This window comes from Bos grunniens, chromosome 2 (genome assembly GCF_055505025.1).
Source record: "Bos grunniens cultivar Pamir isolate PY7600 chromosome 2, Bosgru_T2T1.0, whole genome shotgun sequence".
In the NCBI taxonomy this organism is placed as follows: Eukaryota; Metazoa; Chordata; class Mammalia; order Artiodactyla; family Bovidae; genus Bos; species Bos grunniens.
In genome coordinates this window covers 17844496-17862604 of record NC_141166.1, presented here as the reverse complement: position 1 = coordinate 17862604, position 18109 = coordinate 17844496, and the positions used below count along the sequence as shown (strand labels likewise).

The following is an 18109-nucleotide window of genomic DNA, read 5'->3' as shown; positions in this document are numbered from 1 at the left end:
ATTCCTTACAATGAAAGTGGGATGGAAAAGACAAGGTTGCTTGTCCTAGTAAATGTCGTGCTTATTACCATTCCCTATCAATGCAAATTGGGTAAAAGAGAAAATTTCAGACTAGAGAACTTTAAACCTGGTCACCAAGTAATGCAAAGCCAACTTTTCCATTAGGCTTATGCTAGACTCTGTAGTGTAAGGACGGGACGTGGAAGTTAGGTGTGCAGATTAGATAATCAGATGATACTACAAAAAAGGTAACAGTTGATCTGATGCTCACACCATGACTGGGACTTAACCCTCTGAAGCAGGGTGCATGGTAAAATGAAAAATGAAAGGGATGCCTGTTCAAAGGCACAGAGCTTCAAGAAAGTATAGGAACCACAGTGGTTCTGTAAAGCACCTCAAAACTAACTCAGTGAAAGAAGACAGATGCCTTTAAGGGAAGTGTGGTAACATAATTGAATAGCTGTGTGATTTAATGTGAATTGAAACTTCTGGCATCCCTTTGCATCTGTATGCTTATTTTGAGTATAGAATCCTTAAACCTTGATTTTGATTATTTTAATAAAGGGGAAGAATTCTCTTATTTCTTCAGATGCCGAAAGTTCAATATAAATCAAACTGTAAACCATCAACATTTGCGTATCCTGCCCCTCTGGAAGTACCAAAAGAAAAAGAAAAGGAAAAGGTAGGTTCTTTGTTACTTTGAGCACCATTTGTACCTATATAGGAGCTGCTTAGTGTTTCACTTGGGTTTGTTTTAAATACTGTTATGTTTTAAAGTAGGTATTTTTAAAGTAATACTTCTTATGGTCAAATCCAGCATTACACAAGAGATGGAGTGAAAGCCCTTTTCTCTCCTGGTCATCCAGGTCCCATGTTTCAGGAGTCATAATTTGTGAATCCTCCAAATGTTTTTTCTGCACATGTCAATACTTTTTATACCACAAATCATGTTTTCTACATACTGTTCTGCATCTTACTGCTTTCATTTTAGCGGTTCTTTTAATGTGTATTGATCTCATTTTTTCCAAAGCTGCAGAGCAAGCCCTTCGTGTGTATATTGTTTTACCAGTTCCTTATCTGATAGACATTTAAGGTTATTTCTGATTTATCACTGTTACAGATGAGACTGGGATAGAGTTTTTATACCTGTGTATTTGTGCACTTGTACAAGTATATCTGTAAGTTAGGATCTTAGATGTGGAATTGCTTGATCAAAAGTAATGCAAATTGTTCATTTTTATAAGTATTAACTGAATTTCCTTTCAAAATGGATATAACCGATTTATAGTCCTCCCAATGAGTATAAAGATATTCAGTTAAACTATGGTAAAATTGAGAGCTGTGCTTGTCCCTGTAGTTTTCTCAGTAAAATTATCCTTTATGACACTTCAGGTTTAGGAAAATGACTTTTTCTCTTAAGAGAATATTCCGTATTAGCCAGTTGATTGTTTGCTGTAAATGTTATGGTTGCTGCTGCTGCTGCTAAGTCGCTTCAGTCGTGTCCGACTCTGTGCAACCCATAGACGGCAGCCCACCAGGCTTCCTGTCCCTGGGATTCTCCATGCAAGAACACTGGAGTGGGTTGCCATTTCCTTCTCCAATGCATGAAAGTGAAAAGTGAAAGTGAAGTCGCTCGGTCGTGTTCGACCCTAGCGACCCCATGGACTGCAGCCTACCAGGCTCCTCCATCCATGGAATTTTCTAGGCAAAAGTACTAGAGTGGGGTGCCATTGCCTTCTCCGAATGTTACGGTTAAGTAGGGATAATTACGTAATTGATGAAATTTCCAGGTGGTAGGTGATAGTGTCCTTTGATAATAGCATCTTGTTCATCAGCTGTGTATCTTATTCATCAGCTGTGTTTCAGGGTGCCCCCCTACCTTTGAGTCTAAAACAAGGGCAGCTTTACACAATTACTGCCTAGCCTTTCAAGGTCCCTGTTTCACTTCTGGTTTCAGTGAGACCCATCAAGGATGATAATTCCAGATTAACCACTTAGCCACTGTGGGTTACCATTGTAGGGCATCTAGTCCAGTGAAAGAGCTTTACAACCAGGTTTGGAGAAAATTATTGTTTTCCAGTGCTTTCCCTATCAAGTAAAAAAGGATGTGGCACCCAGATCTCTGTCTCAGAAACTTATCGTAGCAAATTAACATCCAAGGTATACTACAGATTTAAATTAAAAAATTTAGAGCTATATTGGACACAAGCCTCTAGCAACTAAAGATTTACCTGATGACTGTAACAGTAAGTTATCCTTATATTCCCAGATTATTTTGTTCTTTTCGATTCTTTACTACCAGGAAACAACAGCATTGTAGAACGGAATTCTCACTGGGCTTGTGCATTTGTGTGTAAGTGAAACTGTTAGTTGCTCAATTGTTGTGACCTTGTGACTATAGCCTGCCAGGCTCTTCTATTCATGGCATTCTCCAGGCAAGAATACTGGACTGGGTTGTCATTCTCTTCTCCAGAGGATCTTCCTGACCCAGGGATTGAACCTGGGTCTCCTGCATTGCAGGCAGATTCTTGACCCTCTGAAGCACCAGGGAAGCCCGTGTATTGTAATAGTTTACTCTGTTCACTCCTCTAGGTTTCCACTGCTGTGTTATCTATAACTGCCAAGGCTAAAAAGAAGGAAAAAGAAAAGGAAAAAAAGGAAGAGGAGAAAATGGAAGTGGTGGGTATAACTTTCTGGTGATATGGGTTGATGTAGCTGTCTCTGTCATGGTCCAGATTCTTCCTTAGTTGAATGTTGTTATACCTTGTTCTTGAGTTCTTTAAATAATTATCCTGTTCCAAGCATGGAAACTCATAAAATTTTACTTGAAAGAGACTTTAGAAATTAAACTCATTCGTGGGAATAATAGTAGAGTACAAATCAAGAATGAGTTCTTGGAAGGAATGACAACTAAAATGGGTTTTGAAGGGCAGAGTAGGATTTTCATCAGACAGTGCGGTGATGGTAGGAGAAAGAAAAGCCCTTTCAGGCAAAGGCAACATCATTTATTTAAATATCTCTGCTAATGGAAAAATCTTCTTACCCTTTTCAATTAAGTTAAATATCACTCTCACCCCAAGCAGTTACCATCTCTGTCTTCTGAGTCTGGTATCAGTTTGGTTCTATTTCCATTATATCTAATCCTAACTACCTTTTGCACCTGATAGTTGCTCAGTAAATTTATTAAACAATGCTGTAAAACAGAAGTGAACCTTTATGGGACTATATTTTTTTCCCTCCCCCGCAGGATGAAGCAGAGAAAAAGGAAGAAAAAGAGAAGAAAAAAGAACCTGAGCCAAACTTCCAGTTATTGGATAACCCAGCCCGAGTTATGCCTGCCCAGCTTAAGGTCCTAAGCATGCTGGAGACCTGTAGATACCAGCCTTTCAAACCAGTAAGTTACCAATTGCCCTTAGTTATACCAGTAGGATGTTAATCTCTAAGGCAATGGAATCTTTATAGAGAAAGATAAATTGCCCAAATGTTGGAAACAGCCCTCTAGTACTAATAAATCTCTTAGCAAAAGTGAACATACCCTTCCATTCATACAGATTTGGATTCTTGACTTTTGTGTAACCATTCATCTACCAAAGGTTTACATCATAGAGTTACTAATACAGCATAGTGATTAGGACCATGGACTCTGGAGCTGGACATCCTGAGTTTAAATCCTGATTCTACCACTTTCAGCCTGAGTAATCTTAAGCCAAGAACTAATCCTCTCTCCATCAGTTTTCACTACTATAAAATAAGAATTATGATCCCTAACTCATGAGAATGTGATTGAACAACGTAATATACAAGCGTATACAAGCTTGTATACAAGCATATACAGTTAATACACAAGCACAAGAGTGTTCTGTTTTACAATTAGAAAAGGATCTTCATGCCACTTAATTTATTCTAGGGCAGAAAGTTTCTTGTTAGAAACAAATGCTGATCAGAAATTTGAGCATGGTAATGTCTTTCTTTTTTGAGTTCTTATATCTTGCAAATTGGAGAACCATTAGTAGATACACTTAGTACATTCAAATCCTGGACCAATCTGAAATGTCATAGATAAGATTTCTAGATTCTTCTGGAAAAGTAAACCCATTCTCATTGGCTTAAAGGTGTTCCCTGCTGGTGGTGACAACTCTTACTCACAATTGTGAGTCAGGGTCTTACCCGACTAGATTATCAGGAAACAAGGGCAGAGGATGGAAGATAGCTGTATTTAATGGAAGAGCTGGAACTGGGTGGAACTGAGTTTATATTGTAGCTCTGCCATGTCTTAGCTGTGTGACAGACAGCTCCTTAAATTGCTTCCTGTTTGTTTCCTCATCTAATAATTGGAATGGTGATATTACCTACCACTCAGGAATATTGTTAAGATTAAATAGGTTGTTATGTGTGAAATACCTAAAACAATATCTATAAGTGGTAAATCCTCAGTCAGTAGCTATTACTTGGTGATGGTGACAAGTCATTTCTGTGGGTAGCAGCAGTCAGGCCAGGAAGGATAGAACAGTTTGAAGGTCTTCTCCCACCTCCTATTAATCTTGCATTACTGGGACCCAATACTACTTGGCCTGTAATGTTGAATGAATGAATTGTTAGAACCACCAGTGGAGAAGGGAATGGCAACCCACTCCAGTATTCTTGCCTGGAGAATCAATCCCATGGGCAGAGGAGAGCCTAGTGGGCTACAGTCCATGGGGTTGCAGAGTCGGACACAACTGAGCGACTTTTACTCACTCACCAGTGGACACATTATATTAGTCACTGTCTAATCTGCAACCCAGCTCACCTAAGTGACATGTTTCTAGAAAATATATTCTAACAGCATGCTTTCAAAACTGCTCTTGCCAGAACAGCTGTATTAGTACACAACCAGTGAACACTTTAAGCACACACAAGATACCCAGTGATTTTGACAGTTATGAAGAACTAAAGACAGCAAAGTATATGCTCAGTGTCATGACACCATATGAGGAGGCTGGTTTGCCTCAGCTGGAACTTAAATGATTGTTAAACCTTTGCTCAAATCAGAGGAAATATATTTCCTATGTCTGTGCCTGGCTGGCTGTTGGTAGGACCCCAGTCATACACATAGCCCCTCAGCAAAGACTGGGAGACTTATTCCCAGTATATAATGATCTTCCTCACTAGTTATTAGCTGTCCAGTCAGATAACTGAGAGATTTCAGTGGTCACATACAACAAAAATACTCTCTAGAAAAGTCACAAAACATAACTTTTTTTTTTAATGGGCAAAGGATTTAAATAGGCATTTCTCCAAAAAGATTTACAAATGGCTAAAAGCACATGAAGACTCTCAATGTCATTCATCGTAAGGGAAATGTAAATCAAAACCACAAGGAGATGCTTCATCATACCTACTAATATACCTGTAATCAAAAAGGCAGACAGTAAATTTTAGATTAAAGTTAGCAAGGATGTGGGGAGATTGGAACCCTCAGATGGCACTGGTGTAGGAGTGTACAGTGTTGTTGCAGCCTCTATGGAAACCAGTTTGACAGTTCCTTGAAAAATTAAATGCAGGCATATCATATGACCCAGCAATTCCACTCCTTGGTATATGCCCAAGAGAATGAAAACCATGTCCACACAAACACTTGTGCACTGATGTTTATATCAGCTTTACACATAATAGCCAAAAGGTGTAAACAACTCAGATGTCCATCAAGTGGTGGGTGAATAAATAAAAATGATATGCACAATGGAATTTTATTCAGCCAAAAGAAATGACATAGTGATATATACGGCACCATGTTTGAACCTAAAAACATTAGCCTACGTGACAAAAGCCAGACCCAAAAGACCACATGTTGTATGATTCTGTTTATTTGAGATGTCCAAAACAGACGAATCCATAGAAACAGAAGTTGTTTTAATGGTTGCAAGGGCTGGAAGTAGGGAAAAATGAAGACTGGCTGCTAATAGATGCAGAATTTCTTTTAGATTAAACATGAGAATGTGCTCTTGAATTAGATAGTGGAGGTGGTTGTATGACTCTATGAATATACTTATGAAAAACACTGAATTGTATACTTAAAAGAGTTAATTTATATTATGTGAATTATATCTCAATTTTGGAAAAAAGACTGCCTCTGTGTGTTTGTGGTGAAGAAAAGAGTGCCCCCTGACTCATCTCCTCTAGTACCCTGCTGGCAGGGTCATCAGGTCCTTCCTCAGACATTGCGTTTAATCTTGAAAATGGGTTGCATTCCTACTGTTTCCTGTCCATCTTAAAAGACGCCTTACAGAGAGTGTGGAGCTTTTGGCAGCAGGAAGTGTCCCATTGTCTCTGTCTTCAGTTGTCACTAGCCTTCTCAGAAAACAGACTGTCGTATATCTTATTTTCTGATTAGAGAATGTGTGAACTCTCTAACATATAAGGCATTAATAAATCTAAACCATGTAGGTATAAAAAGCTCTTCCTATATGTTGGTTATACTGCAGGATTTGGGCTGGAGGATTCCAGTTAAGCACGAAATAGTACTGTTACAACCTAGAGCCATTGTTTCCAAAATGCAGGAAGTCCTCTGCTGACTCTCCATTGGTCCTTTAGAGGTTCATACACACTTTTAGACCATGAAGTATTAAGATAGTGGCCAAGTAACTCTGTTCTTGGGTGAATATTGGTAGTAAAGTCAGGGACCATTCATAAAATGGTTTTTTTCAAGAAAACTTTTTAAGGAAAAGGGTTATAGATTAATATGTATGGATATGTGTGTATTGAGACAGGGGAAATAGTTTAGAAATTCATGCAGGCACACCAGTTTTATAGCATGGCAGAGCAGGGTTCTGATGGGAAAATTAGATTAGGTTGAACCGCAGAGATGCTTATACATATGTGAATCATTTGACTAATGTGCTTGGGCTTCTTTTCCTTCCCAGTAATGTGCTTTGGTAGAAATGTGTTTTTTCCAGATGTGCCCTCCACTGTTGACTGATTTAATTAGAGAGAGCAGCTTTCCATTTCCTTTGACACAGGCAAGCAAATAGAATAAGATTGGTACACCAGAGATGGGCGAACAGTTTGGCTCTTGAATTTACCTTTTGCTAATATGTTTGGGAGAGGGCGTAATAGAATTGCTTCTACATTCTACTTCCCTTTTATTTCCCATCTAGTTTTTCACTGTCTTGCATCACAACGATTTGTAGATTAAAATGAAAAACACTCAGATATTTGTGATATTTATATTGTTCTGTCATTCTAAAATTTCTGGAGAAAAATACTCTTTTCATTTATAAATTGTCTTTTGTGTCCAAAATGATGCTTTTCACACAAATGATAAAAGGATCTATTAGATTGTGTGTCTTAAACTTCAGCATGCGTAAAAATCACCTGAGGATCTTGTTAAACACAAATTCAGAATTCTAAAGTAGGGCTAAGTTTTCTGCATTTCTAACAAGCTCTGACATGATAATGATGCTACTGGCCCAGGACCACATGTTAAGTAGCACAGCATTAGAGTGCCTCGTTGGATAGTAAACATTTTCCCTGCAGTCCAGCTAAGGCTAGTACAGTACTAGGTAATGCTTCTTAAATCGGGATGCATTGTCCAAACAGAGCAACACCGCGTGTTCCACCCTCCAGAGCCATTGGATTAAATTTGAGGATACTCTTATAGCCAACAGTTATCTTTATTCTTTGTTATATACACTGGCAGTGCTGTCCACGTTCAGTCCTCAGACTAACCTGAAGGAATAGATGAGGAAGATATTATTAGCCCCATCTTACAGTTGAAAAGTTAAGTTACTGGTGTAGCCTCACACAGGGACAAATGCCAAGTTTCCTGACTGTCATCTAGGAGAGTGTAGTTCCAGTTTTCTACTTCCAAATCATTCTCATTCTCTTGGGGTACCATTTAACAAGTATGCACTCAAGATTGTGGAGCATTCTGGAAATATGAGTGGAGCTTGAGCATCTTCATTCCTTGCTCTGTTTAATAGCTGTCCATTGGAGGCATCATCATTCTGAAGGATACCAGTGAAGACATTGAAGAGCTGGTGGAACCCGTGGCAGCTCATGGCCCAAAAATCGAGGAGGAAGAACAAGAACCAGAACCTCCAGAACCATTTGAGTATATTGATGACTAAGGACCAGAGGTGCGTGTGGAGCAAAATTGTGTACCACGAGAAGTCTCTCTGTCGATTCTTCACAAATGTTTTTACAAGGACGTGATCTCACTTTGCCCTTCTGTTCTTAATCCCTATTTGTGTAAATGACATTAAAACTTCTCTTTATTTGACCTCTTCCTGAATATGTAACCACCAATTCCTTTTTCTTTTTTTCTTGATTCTCTTCCCCTAGTCTAGTGTTCTGCCAGTTCTATTCAAAGTGGCTGATCTGCAAACTGTTTTCATAGGTCCCTGAGGAAGGGGCTTGCTCCAGAATGTAACTCAATGCTTCGCTCATCAAAAAGCCTTGCTATTCTCTAACCCCCCCAAAAAATAACTGAACTGTCTGTCTGTTCAGTAATGGAGTTGATTTCCATTCTGATGTAAGCTCCTTCTTGTGGATCAGTTATAGTTTGTGGACTGGCACTGTTCTGTAGATTACACTTTGAGTAGCACAAGTCTGAATTTCTCATGATTCTTCTCTCTTTCCTTTGGTAATACTTTGGGCTCTAAAAGCCTTACAATTCATTTATTCAGTGAAGCTACTGAACATCTAATATGTATAAGACAATAGTGCTTATTGGTACTTGTGGTCAGTTAGACTGTAAACAAAGCTTTGTCCAGTTGAAAAAGATAATTATTATGCTAGTTTCCTAACCGAAGGGGATTTTTAGGTGCAAAAGATTGCAATTTCACAAAATTATCATTCTGTTCCTTTATTTTTTTTTCAAATGGGTGTTACATATTTGAAGATGCAATTCCCTGGTGGCTCAGAAGATTAAAAAATCCACCTGCAGTGCAGAAGACCTGGGTTCAGTCCCTGGGTTGGGAAGATCCCTTAGAGGAGGGCATGGCAACACACTCCAGTGTTCTTGCCTGGAGAATCACCATGGGCAGAGGAGCCTGGAGGGCTACAGTTCATGGGGTCACAAAGAGTCGGACACCACCGAGCAACTAAGCACAAACTGTATAATCAAGGTTCTCTAATCCCACCGTAGGACAAATAGGTTATAAAACAAACATGAATTGTACTCTTCAAAGAAGATAAGAATAGTATCGTTATGACAAAGGAAAAATACATTTTAAATGTCATATTGCAGATCTAGCTTCATAAGTAACAATTAAAGCTTTCTCAGATAAATAATTAAGGCAGAAACCCTGCTCTTAGTAGCAACATATAGTCAGACCCCCAAGAGACAATTTTCAGATTGATAACTTCTATTCCTGCTTTTGAAAATTACCTTTCAGCTCTTGCTGGTTTCCTAAGCTTTACCCAACCAGCACACAGCAGTATTAATACCCTGAGCTCTCAGTTTGTGTGCAGAACTGAGCTCACGTTAGCCCCTGGCAGCCTTTCACAATCCCTTACTGAAAACCTCCCAATTAAGTCTTTCAGGGCCGTGAACTACCAGATGGCGTAGAAGTTTTCAGTTGGAAATTGGATTCTTGTTAGTTTTTAAAAGGGCAAAACATTCAGTCCAATAAGAATCTGAAACCTATAGTCTGTCTTAGTACAAACTGGCATATTGGGACTGTATCAGCAGGGTTAGGAGCTTGGTTTTTTTGTTTATTTTGTTATGTCTTGGCTGCACCAGGCCACATGCACGATCCTAGTTCCCAGACCAGGGATCAAATTTGTGCCCCTTGTGGTGGAGGTGTGACGTCTTAACCATTGGACCGCCAGGAAAGTCCCTAGGGGCTAGTTTTAAAGTTCAATATCTAGTGTCTTTGGGGCAGTGCGAGGTGGGAGGGTGGGGGGGTGGGGGGGGTGGTTTGTTGTTGTTGGTTTTTAATGTTTTTAAGAGTAACCCTAGCTTCTCCCTCTCCCCACTACCCCAGGATCTTATTGCTCACCTGAAGAAGATTGTCCAGGCTCATATTGGAAATGCCTGTGAGGAAATTTATGCTGAGACCTGCTATTCACTGCATGTATCATTGCCTCTGTGCTGACCTTGTCTGCAAGTCTTTGGTTGAAGAGATGGTATATGACTAGTGTTCTCTTTCACACAACTTGGTTTTCAAATAAATATATTAAGATCTTCAGATGGACAAGAACTTCTTGTTTGTTTTTCAGACTGGATTGTAAATAAATGGATCGAATACTATTCTCCCCACCATGAAACCCCTAAACCCAAAGAGCTGAATCTGATTCCTGGGGTGAATAGGCATGACTTTAATATCAGTGAAGGAGTTAAACTATTTTATAAATTATTTGAAAAATAATGGGAAAAAAATAAGAAACACAACCACCCTTGTTTATTCAGTTCAGTTCATTTTAGTCGCTCAGTCATGTCCGACTCTTCACAACCCCATGGACCACAGCATACCAGGCTTCCCTATCCATCACCAACTCCTGGAGTTTATTCAAACTCATGTCCATTGAGTCATCGCCTTCTCCTCCTGCCTTCAATCTTTGCCAGCATCAGGGTCTTTTCAAATGAGTCAGCTCTTTGCATCAGGTAGCCAAAGTATTGGAGTTTCAGCTTCAGCATCAGTCCTTCCAGTGAGCACCCAGGACTCATCTCCTTTAGGATGGACTGGTTGGATCTCCTTGCAGTCCAAGGGACTCTCAAGAGTCTTCTCCAGCACCACAGTTCAAAAGCATCAATTCTTCGGTGCTCAGCTTTCTTTATAGTCCAACTCTCACATCCATACATGACCACTGGAAAAACCATAGCCTTGACGAGATGGACCTTTGTTGGCAAAGTAATGTCTCTGCTTTTTAATATGCTGTCTAGGACGGTCATAGCTTTTCTTCCAGAGACAAGCACCTCTTGGCTGCAGTCACCAGCTGCAGTGATTTTGGAGCCCAAGAAAATAAAGTCAGCTACTGTTTTCCACTGTTTCCCCGTCCGTTTGCCATGAAGTGATGGGACCAGATTCCATGATCTTAGTTTTCTGAATGTTGAGCTTTAAGACAACTTTTTTACTCTCTTTCATTTTCTTCAAGAGGCTCTTTAGTTCTTCACTTTCTGCCATAAGGGTGGTGTCATCTGCATATCTGAGGTTATTGATATTTCTCCCGGCAATCTTGATTCCAGTTTGGGCTTCATCCAGCCCAGTGTTTCTCATGATGTACTCTGCATATAAGTTAAATAAACAGGGTGACAATATACAGCCTTGACGAACTCCTTTTCCTATTTGGAACCAGTCTGTTGTTCCATGTCCAGTTCTAACTGTTGCTTCCTGGCCTGCATATAGGTTTCTCAAGAGGCAGGTCAGGTGGTCTGGTTTTCCCATCTCTTGAAGAATTTTCCACAGTTGACTGTGATCCACACAGTCAAAGGCTTTGGCATAGTCAATAAAGCAGAAATAGATGTTTTTCTAGAACGCTTGCTTTTTCAGTGATCCAGCAGATGTTGGCACTTTGATCTCTGGTTCCTCTGCCTTTTCTAAAACCAGCTTGAACATCAGGAAGTTCACAGTTCACGTATCACTGAAGCCTGGCTTGGAGAATTTTGAGCATTACTTTACTAGTGTGTGAGATGAGTGCAGTTGTGCGGTTATTTGAGCATTCTTTGGCATTACCTTTCTTTGGGATTGGAATGAAAACTGACCTTTTCCAGTCCTGTGGCCACTGCTGAGTTTTCCAAATTTGCTGGCATATTGAATGCAGCACTTTCACAGCATCATCTTTCAGGATTTGAAATAACTCAACTGGAATTCCATCACCTCCACTAGTTTTGTTCATAGTGATGCTTCCTAAGGCCCACTTTACTTCACATTCCAGGATGTCTGTCTCTAGGTGAGTGATCACACCATCATGATTATCTGGGTCGTGAAGATCTTTTTTGTACAGTTCTTCTGTGTATTCTCGCCAACTCTTCTTAATATATTCTGCTTCTGTTAGGTCCATACCATTTCTGTCCTTTATTGAGCCCATCTTTGCATGAAATGTTCCCTTGGTATCTCTAATTTTCTTGAAGAGATCTCTAGTCTTTCCCATTCTGTTGTTTTCCTCTATTTCTTTGCATTGATCGCTGAGGAAGGCTTTCTTATCTCTCCTTGCTATTCTTTGGAACTCTGCATTCAAATGGGTATCAGATCAGATCAGACCAGTTGCTCAGTCGTGTCCGACTCTTTGCGACCCCATGAATCGCAGCACGCCAGGCCTCCCTGTCCATCACCAACTCCCAGAGTTCACTGAGACACGTCCATCGAGTCAGTGATGCCATCCAGCCATCTCATCCTCTGTCGTCCCCTTCTCCTGCCCCCAGTCCCTCCCAGCATCAGAGTCTTTTCCAATGAGTCAACTCTTGTGAGGTGGCCAAAGTACTGGAGTTTCAGCTTTAGCATCATTCCTTCCAAAGAAATCCCAGGGCTGATCTCCTTCAGAATGGACTGGTTGGATCTCCTTGCAGTCCAAGGGACTCTCAAGAGTCTTCTCCAACACCACCATTCAAAAGCATCAATTCTTCAGCGCTCAGCCTTCTTCACAGTCCAACTCTCACATCCATACATGACCACAGGAAAAACCATAGCCTTGACTAGACGAACCTTTGTTGGCAAAATAATGTCTCTGCTTTTGAATATGCTATCTAGGTTGGTCATAACTTTCCTTCCAAGGAGTAAGTGTCTTTTAATTTCATGGCTGCAGTCACCATCTGCAGTGATTTTGGAGCCCAGAAAAATAAAGTCTGACACTGTTTCCACTGTTTCCCCATCTATTTCCCATGAAGTGGTGGGACCGGATGCCGTGATCTTCGTTTTCTGAATGTTGAGCTTTAAGCCAACTTTTTCACTCTCCACTTTCACTTTCATCAAGAGGCTTTTGAGTTCCTCTTCACTTTCTGCCATAAGGGTGGTGTCATCTGCATATCTGAGGTTATTGATATTTCTCCCGTCAATCTTAATTCCAGCTTGTGTTTCTTCCAGTCCAGCGTTTCTCATGATGTACTCTACATATAAGTTAAATAAACAGGGTGACAAGATACAGCCTTGACGAACTCCTTTTCCTATTTGGAACCAGTCTGTTGTTCCATGTCCAGTTCTAACTGTTGCTTCCTGACCTGCATGCAAATTTCTTAAGAGAATATCTTTCCTTTTCTCCTTTGCTTTTTGCTTATCTTTGTTTCACAGCTATTTGTAAGACCTCCTCACAGCCATTTTGCTTTTTTGCATTTCTTTTTCTTGGAGATGGTCTTGATCCCTGTCTCCTGTACAATGTCACGAACCTCCATCCATAGTTCACAGGCACTCTTTGTCTATCAGATCTAGGCCCTTAAATCTATTTCTCACTTCCACTGTATAATCGTAAGGGATTTGATTTAGGTCATACCTGAATGGTCTAGTGGTTTCCCCTACTTTCTTCAATTTAAATCTGAAATTGGCAATAAGGAGTTCATGATCTGAGCCACAGTCAGCTCCCGGTCTTGTTTTTGCTGACTGTGTAGAGCATCTCCATCTTTGGTTGCAAAGAATGTAATCAGTCTGATTTCAGTGTTGGCCATCTATTGATGTCCATGTGTAGAGTCTTCTCTTGTGTTGTTGGAAGAGGGTGTTTGCTATGACTAGTGCATTCTCTTGGCAAAACTCTATTAGGCTTTGCCCTGCTTCGTTCTGTACTCTAAGGCCAAATTTGCCTGTTACTCCAGGTGTTTCTTGACTTCCTACTTTTGCATTCCAGTCCCCTATAATGAAAAGGACATCTTTTTTGGGTGTTAGTTTTAAAAGGTCTTGTAGGTCTTCAAAGAACCGTTCAGCTTCTTCAGCGTTACTGGTTGGGGCATAGACTTGGATTACTGTGATACTGAATGGTTTGCCTTGGAAATGAACAGAGATCATTCTGTCGTTTTTGAGATTGCATCCAAGTACTGCATTTCGGACTCTTTGGCTGACCATGATGGCTACTCCATTTCTTCTAAGGGATTCCTGCCCACAGTAGTAGATATAAGGGTCATCTGAGTTAAATTCACCCATTCAGTTCTATTTTAGTCTCTGATTCCTAGAATGTCGACGTTCACTCTTGCCATCTCCTGTTTGACCACTTCCAATTTGCCTTGATTCATGGACCTGACATTCCAGGTTCCTATGCAATATTGTTCTTTACAACATTGGACCTTGCTTCTGTCACCAGTCACATCCACAACTGGGTGTTGCTTTTGCTTTGGCTCCATCTCTTCATTCTTCCTGGAGTTATTTCTCCACTTATCTCCAGTAGCATATTGGGCACCTACCAACCTGGGGAGTTCATCTTTCAGTGTCCTATCTTTTTGCCTTTTCATACTGTTCATGGGGGTTCTCAAGGCAAGAATACTGAAGTGGTTTGCTATTCCCTTCTCCAGTAAGACGGTAGGCGCTGAGAGAGGGTATCAGAGGGAAGACAGACTGAAACCACAATCACAGAAAACTAACCAGTCTAATCACATGGACCACAGCCTTGTCTAACTCAATGAAACGAAGCCATGCCGTGTAGGGCCACCCAAGATGGACGGGTCTTGGTGGAGAGTTCTGACAAAATGTGGTCCACTGGAGAAGGGAATGGCAAACCACTTCAGTATTCTTGCCTTGAGAACCCTTGTTTATTACTCCAAGAATTCTCTGCATTTTTATTAATGGGATTGAGGATGTAGAGTGCTGTTCAGTTACTGAGGAAGTCCCTTTAATGATCCAAGGGAAATGAAGTCTACTTAGGCACCTCAGAAGCTTTTTTTTTTTTTTAATAAGCTTTACTTCTTGTTTCCTGCTTTTGATCCTGTTATGGACAATAGGTATAAACTTATTTAACCACAAGACCTGATTGTGTACCCTTTTTTCCTTCTTTTCTAACTTTTTTCCCATGTTTCCTTTTTAAATTGAGATATAATTTAAATGTAATAAAAAAAAAAATGCAGACATTTGGTTCTGTAGGGTTTTTTTGTGCCTTGGCCTTCAATCATTAAAGTAGGTAGTTTGCAACATTTATACATAAATGATTCTTTACTCCAGCCTTGATTTTTTCACTTTGTGATTTAAGATGTAGCCTCCTGCATCTAAGGAAAAGAAAATTAATCTTAGAGGAAACTAACTCCTGGATAGATGAGCAGTGTCCATTCATCCATCACAGCTTTACTGTTAGGTCTAGGTCTAAAGATTATTGATTCCAAAGGATGGCTCCACTCACTGGTTAATTTCATTGTTTCCCCTCATTTGTAAATTCCTTGTTTCCTCAATATCAGATGATTTCTATAAAAGAGATTATCTCATTTCCTAGCCTCTCATTAGCTATATCCTTCCTCTTCAAGGTCTTAACATTGCTTGCATTTCAGACAGTTATCACTACCATTTCCCATAATATATGAAATGTTTAAAAAAAAACAGAAGTCTCTCAGTGATGTCACTGCCCAAAATTGAGTAGTCTGGGAAAAGTGGTACATTCACTGGTCTCTGGCCAAAGTTAATAAATTCTTTCTAAAATAGTGGGTTGCTCCCTGAAGGAGCAGTCAGCACCAGTTCCTGGTAAGCAGTGCCATTTAGAATCTGTTATCTTGGTCTTAAATCTTAAGGTTACAACTTTTAAAAATGCAAGCTGTTGAGATAAAACGTCTATTTGAGTCAGACTGTGATGGGATGGTATCTCTTTTCCTGATTTTTTCCCTCTAGATTTCCTAAGATACTCATAGCATTGAGATAACCAAGGTGCAGAGAAATCTAAAGTGAAATAGAATAGAGTGAAACAAGGTCCTGTATGGAGATGGACAGGAGCTAGAATTGACACATTCAATAGAAGAAGCAGAAGCGAGAGTGGCAGTGCTTACTCAGGTGGTGTTCGTGTGGACACTGATTCAGAGTTGAAGGCAAGGGGGTGCCTCACAGGCACCAAAAACCATGTAAGCAAAGCACGTCCAGCCTCTTCTCCCCCTTGAGGGGCATGGGAACCCCTCCATCTAGTGATCCAACCAGATACCCAGAAAGGCTTCACCCTTGACTCAGGTTTACCCTCTCAAACATCTCTCCACTTCACCGACCCTCCTTCCCCACTCTTCACTACCCTTCGTTCAAGTACTTACCTGTCCTTCTGCCTCCAGACTTGCCCAGTATTGCCCCTGCGGTCCTCATTTACTGGCTCCGCATTTGTCTTGCTTACCGTTAAAACCCTAGCACACAATGTGTGATCATATATCCTTGGACTCTAATTGTTAGAATGGTGAGAGCTACACCTGAGCACTAAGAACAACTGGGACAGAACCCCTGAGCACAGGGGGGAGATTAATTCAAACGTCTCTCGTGTATCTCCTGCAGTGACTAAACTACTAAGAACTGCTTTTCAGGTGGTTTTACTCTTGAAGAACCTTGGCTTTTCTTTATGTGTACATGTAAGATAATGTGTCTGCAGTCTCTAACTGGCATGAGATGATGATAAGTGAACTTGGGCCAAGAAGTTTTCATGACTTTGTCTCAGTCCCCTCCCCAACCTCCTTATTATCCTCATCATAAATGAGATGACACTTCAGCTTTTCACAGAAAATCCCTTAGAAGGTCCTAAGCTCAATTGTTTGTAGCACTCAAGTTTTTTTTTTTTTCCACCCTCTCATTTTTCACAGTGAAGAGCTAGAAGGGAGGGCCCTATCCAAAGCAAACTGCGTAATGGGAAGACGGTGGACCCTGACTTCAGACTTTGGTTCACATCCAGATCTTGTCCCTTAATGGTTTCTTCATCTGTACAGAGGAAATAATGTTTACCTCAAGGTTGTGGGGATTAGATGATAATGGCTAATTATTAAGTGCTTGCTACATGCTAGATATCAAGAAATCACATATATTGATTTATGCTTCACAACCACCTTGTGAGGTAGGTGCTATTATGTTGAGAGAATCTATCTAGGTTAAAGAACCTAGCACTAAGCAGGTAGTCACTAATTTTTAGCTGAGTCAGAATGGTGTGGTCTACCCCTCATTTTACACATGAAGACACTCAAAAGAGTGAAGTCTACATCAAGCGCCATTTTTACAGTTGTGTCTCCAGTTCATCTTTCCACAAAGCAGGTCTCTGGCCTATTTGTTTTATGAGCTTATTTGATCCAAAGGCAGCAGACCTCCTAATAGCCATTTCTCTGCGCGTTCTACATCCATACTCTGCTCCAAGTCTGTGTCTTCTTCCATTCTCCTAAACCAGTGTGCCTTTTAAGAAAGAGATTGTCAACAAAAGCATTATTTCCAGATACCCGTTGCCTCTACGTCACGGCCCACTGCTGACGGGCATTTCCCATCTGTTTGCTGGGATCTGGGCAGTCCTTTCTTTGGTGTGCATGCGTTCAGTGATTGTCAAGTCAGTGAGTTATTTATTTATAATAAAATTGCATCCAGCAGATAATTACCTTCAAAGATCTTGGGCATTACACAGAGCTGGGACTTGGCAAGTGGTTGGACAGAGAGAAAGAGTTTCCCACCAAGCCGTGTTCCCATGACCTGGTGTGAGCAGCCTCTGACTCATGCCGTGATCTTCTCTCAGAAGCCCTGGTTTATGTTCTAAAGATTTAGGAGGTTTACATGCATCCCAGGCTCTCTGCTTATGCTGGGTATGAACCAACCCCTCCAAAACAAGGAATAAACATATTCCTTCCTTTGTTCTTGGATTAGAAGCCTGGTGGAGTTCCTCACTTACACCTCACCGCTAGCCCCGGTAATCAGTCTCTCTGAGCAGCTCCCAGGCACGTATGACACATGGTTGGCAGGCGATTCGTTGTTCTTGAGTGATTTCCTGTGTGTATGGGATTTTTACTGCCCAGCCAGCTTATAAATAAGCTCTTTAAGGGCAAGTTCCAACGTATCTCCCCAAGTCCCTGTCACAGTGTTTGAGACAGCATGCCTACTGGCTTCAGACTAAACAAGTGGTTGTCTGAGGAGACTTTACAAATAACTGAGGAAAGAAGAGAAGCAAAAGGCAAGGGAGAAAGGGAAAGATATACCCAACTGAATGCAGAGTTCCAGAGAATAGTAAGGAGAGATGAGAAGGCTTCTTGAATGATCAGTGCAAAGAAATAGAGGAAAACAGTAGCTTC

The 18109-nt window shown here is 40.6% G+C and overlaps 1 protein-coding gene across 1 annotated transcript in view; it reads left to right on the top strand.

Moving 5' to 3' along the window:
- PSMD1 (proteasome 26S subunit, non-ATPase 1) overlaps window positions 1–10172 on the top strand; it is an 81654-nt gene extending 71482 nt beyond the window's left edge. Inside the window, exons 21-25 of the mRNA XM_086335730.1 lie at window positions 590–682; window positions 2593–2679; window positions 3248–3394; window positions 7962–8117; window positions 9969–10172. Of these exons, the coding sequence (XP_086191856.1) occupies window positions 590–682; window positions 2593–2679; window positions 3248–3394; window positions 7962–8108 (474 nt within the window). The 3' untranslated portion in view covers window positions 8109–8117; window positions 9969–10172. The remainder of the gene's footprint in view (window positions 1–589; window positions 683–2592; window positions 2680–3247; window positions 3395–7961; window positions 8118–9968) is intronic.
- The last annotated feature ends 7937 nt before the right edge of the window (window positions 10173–18109 follow it).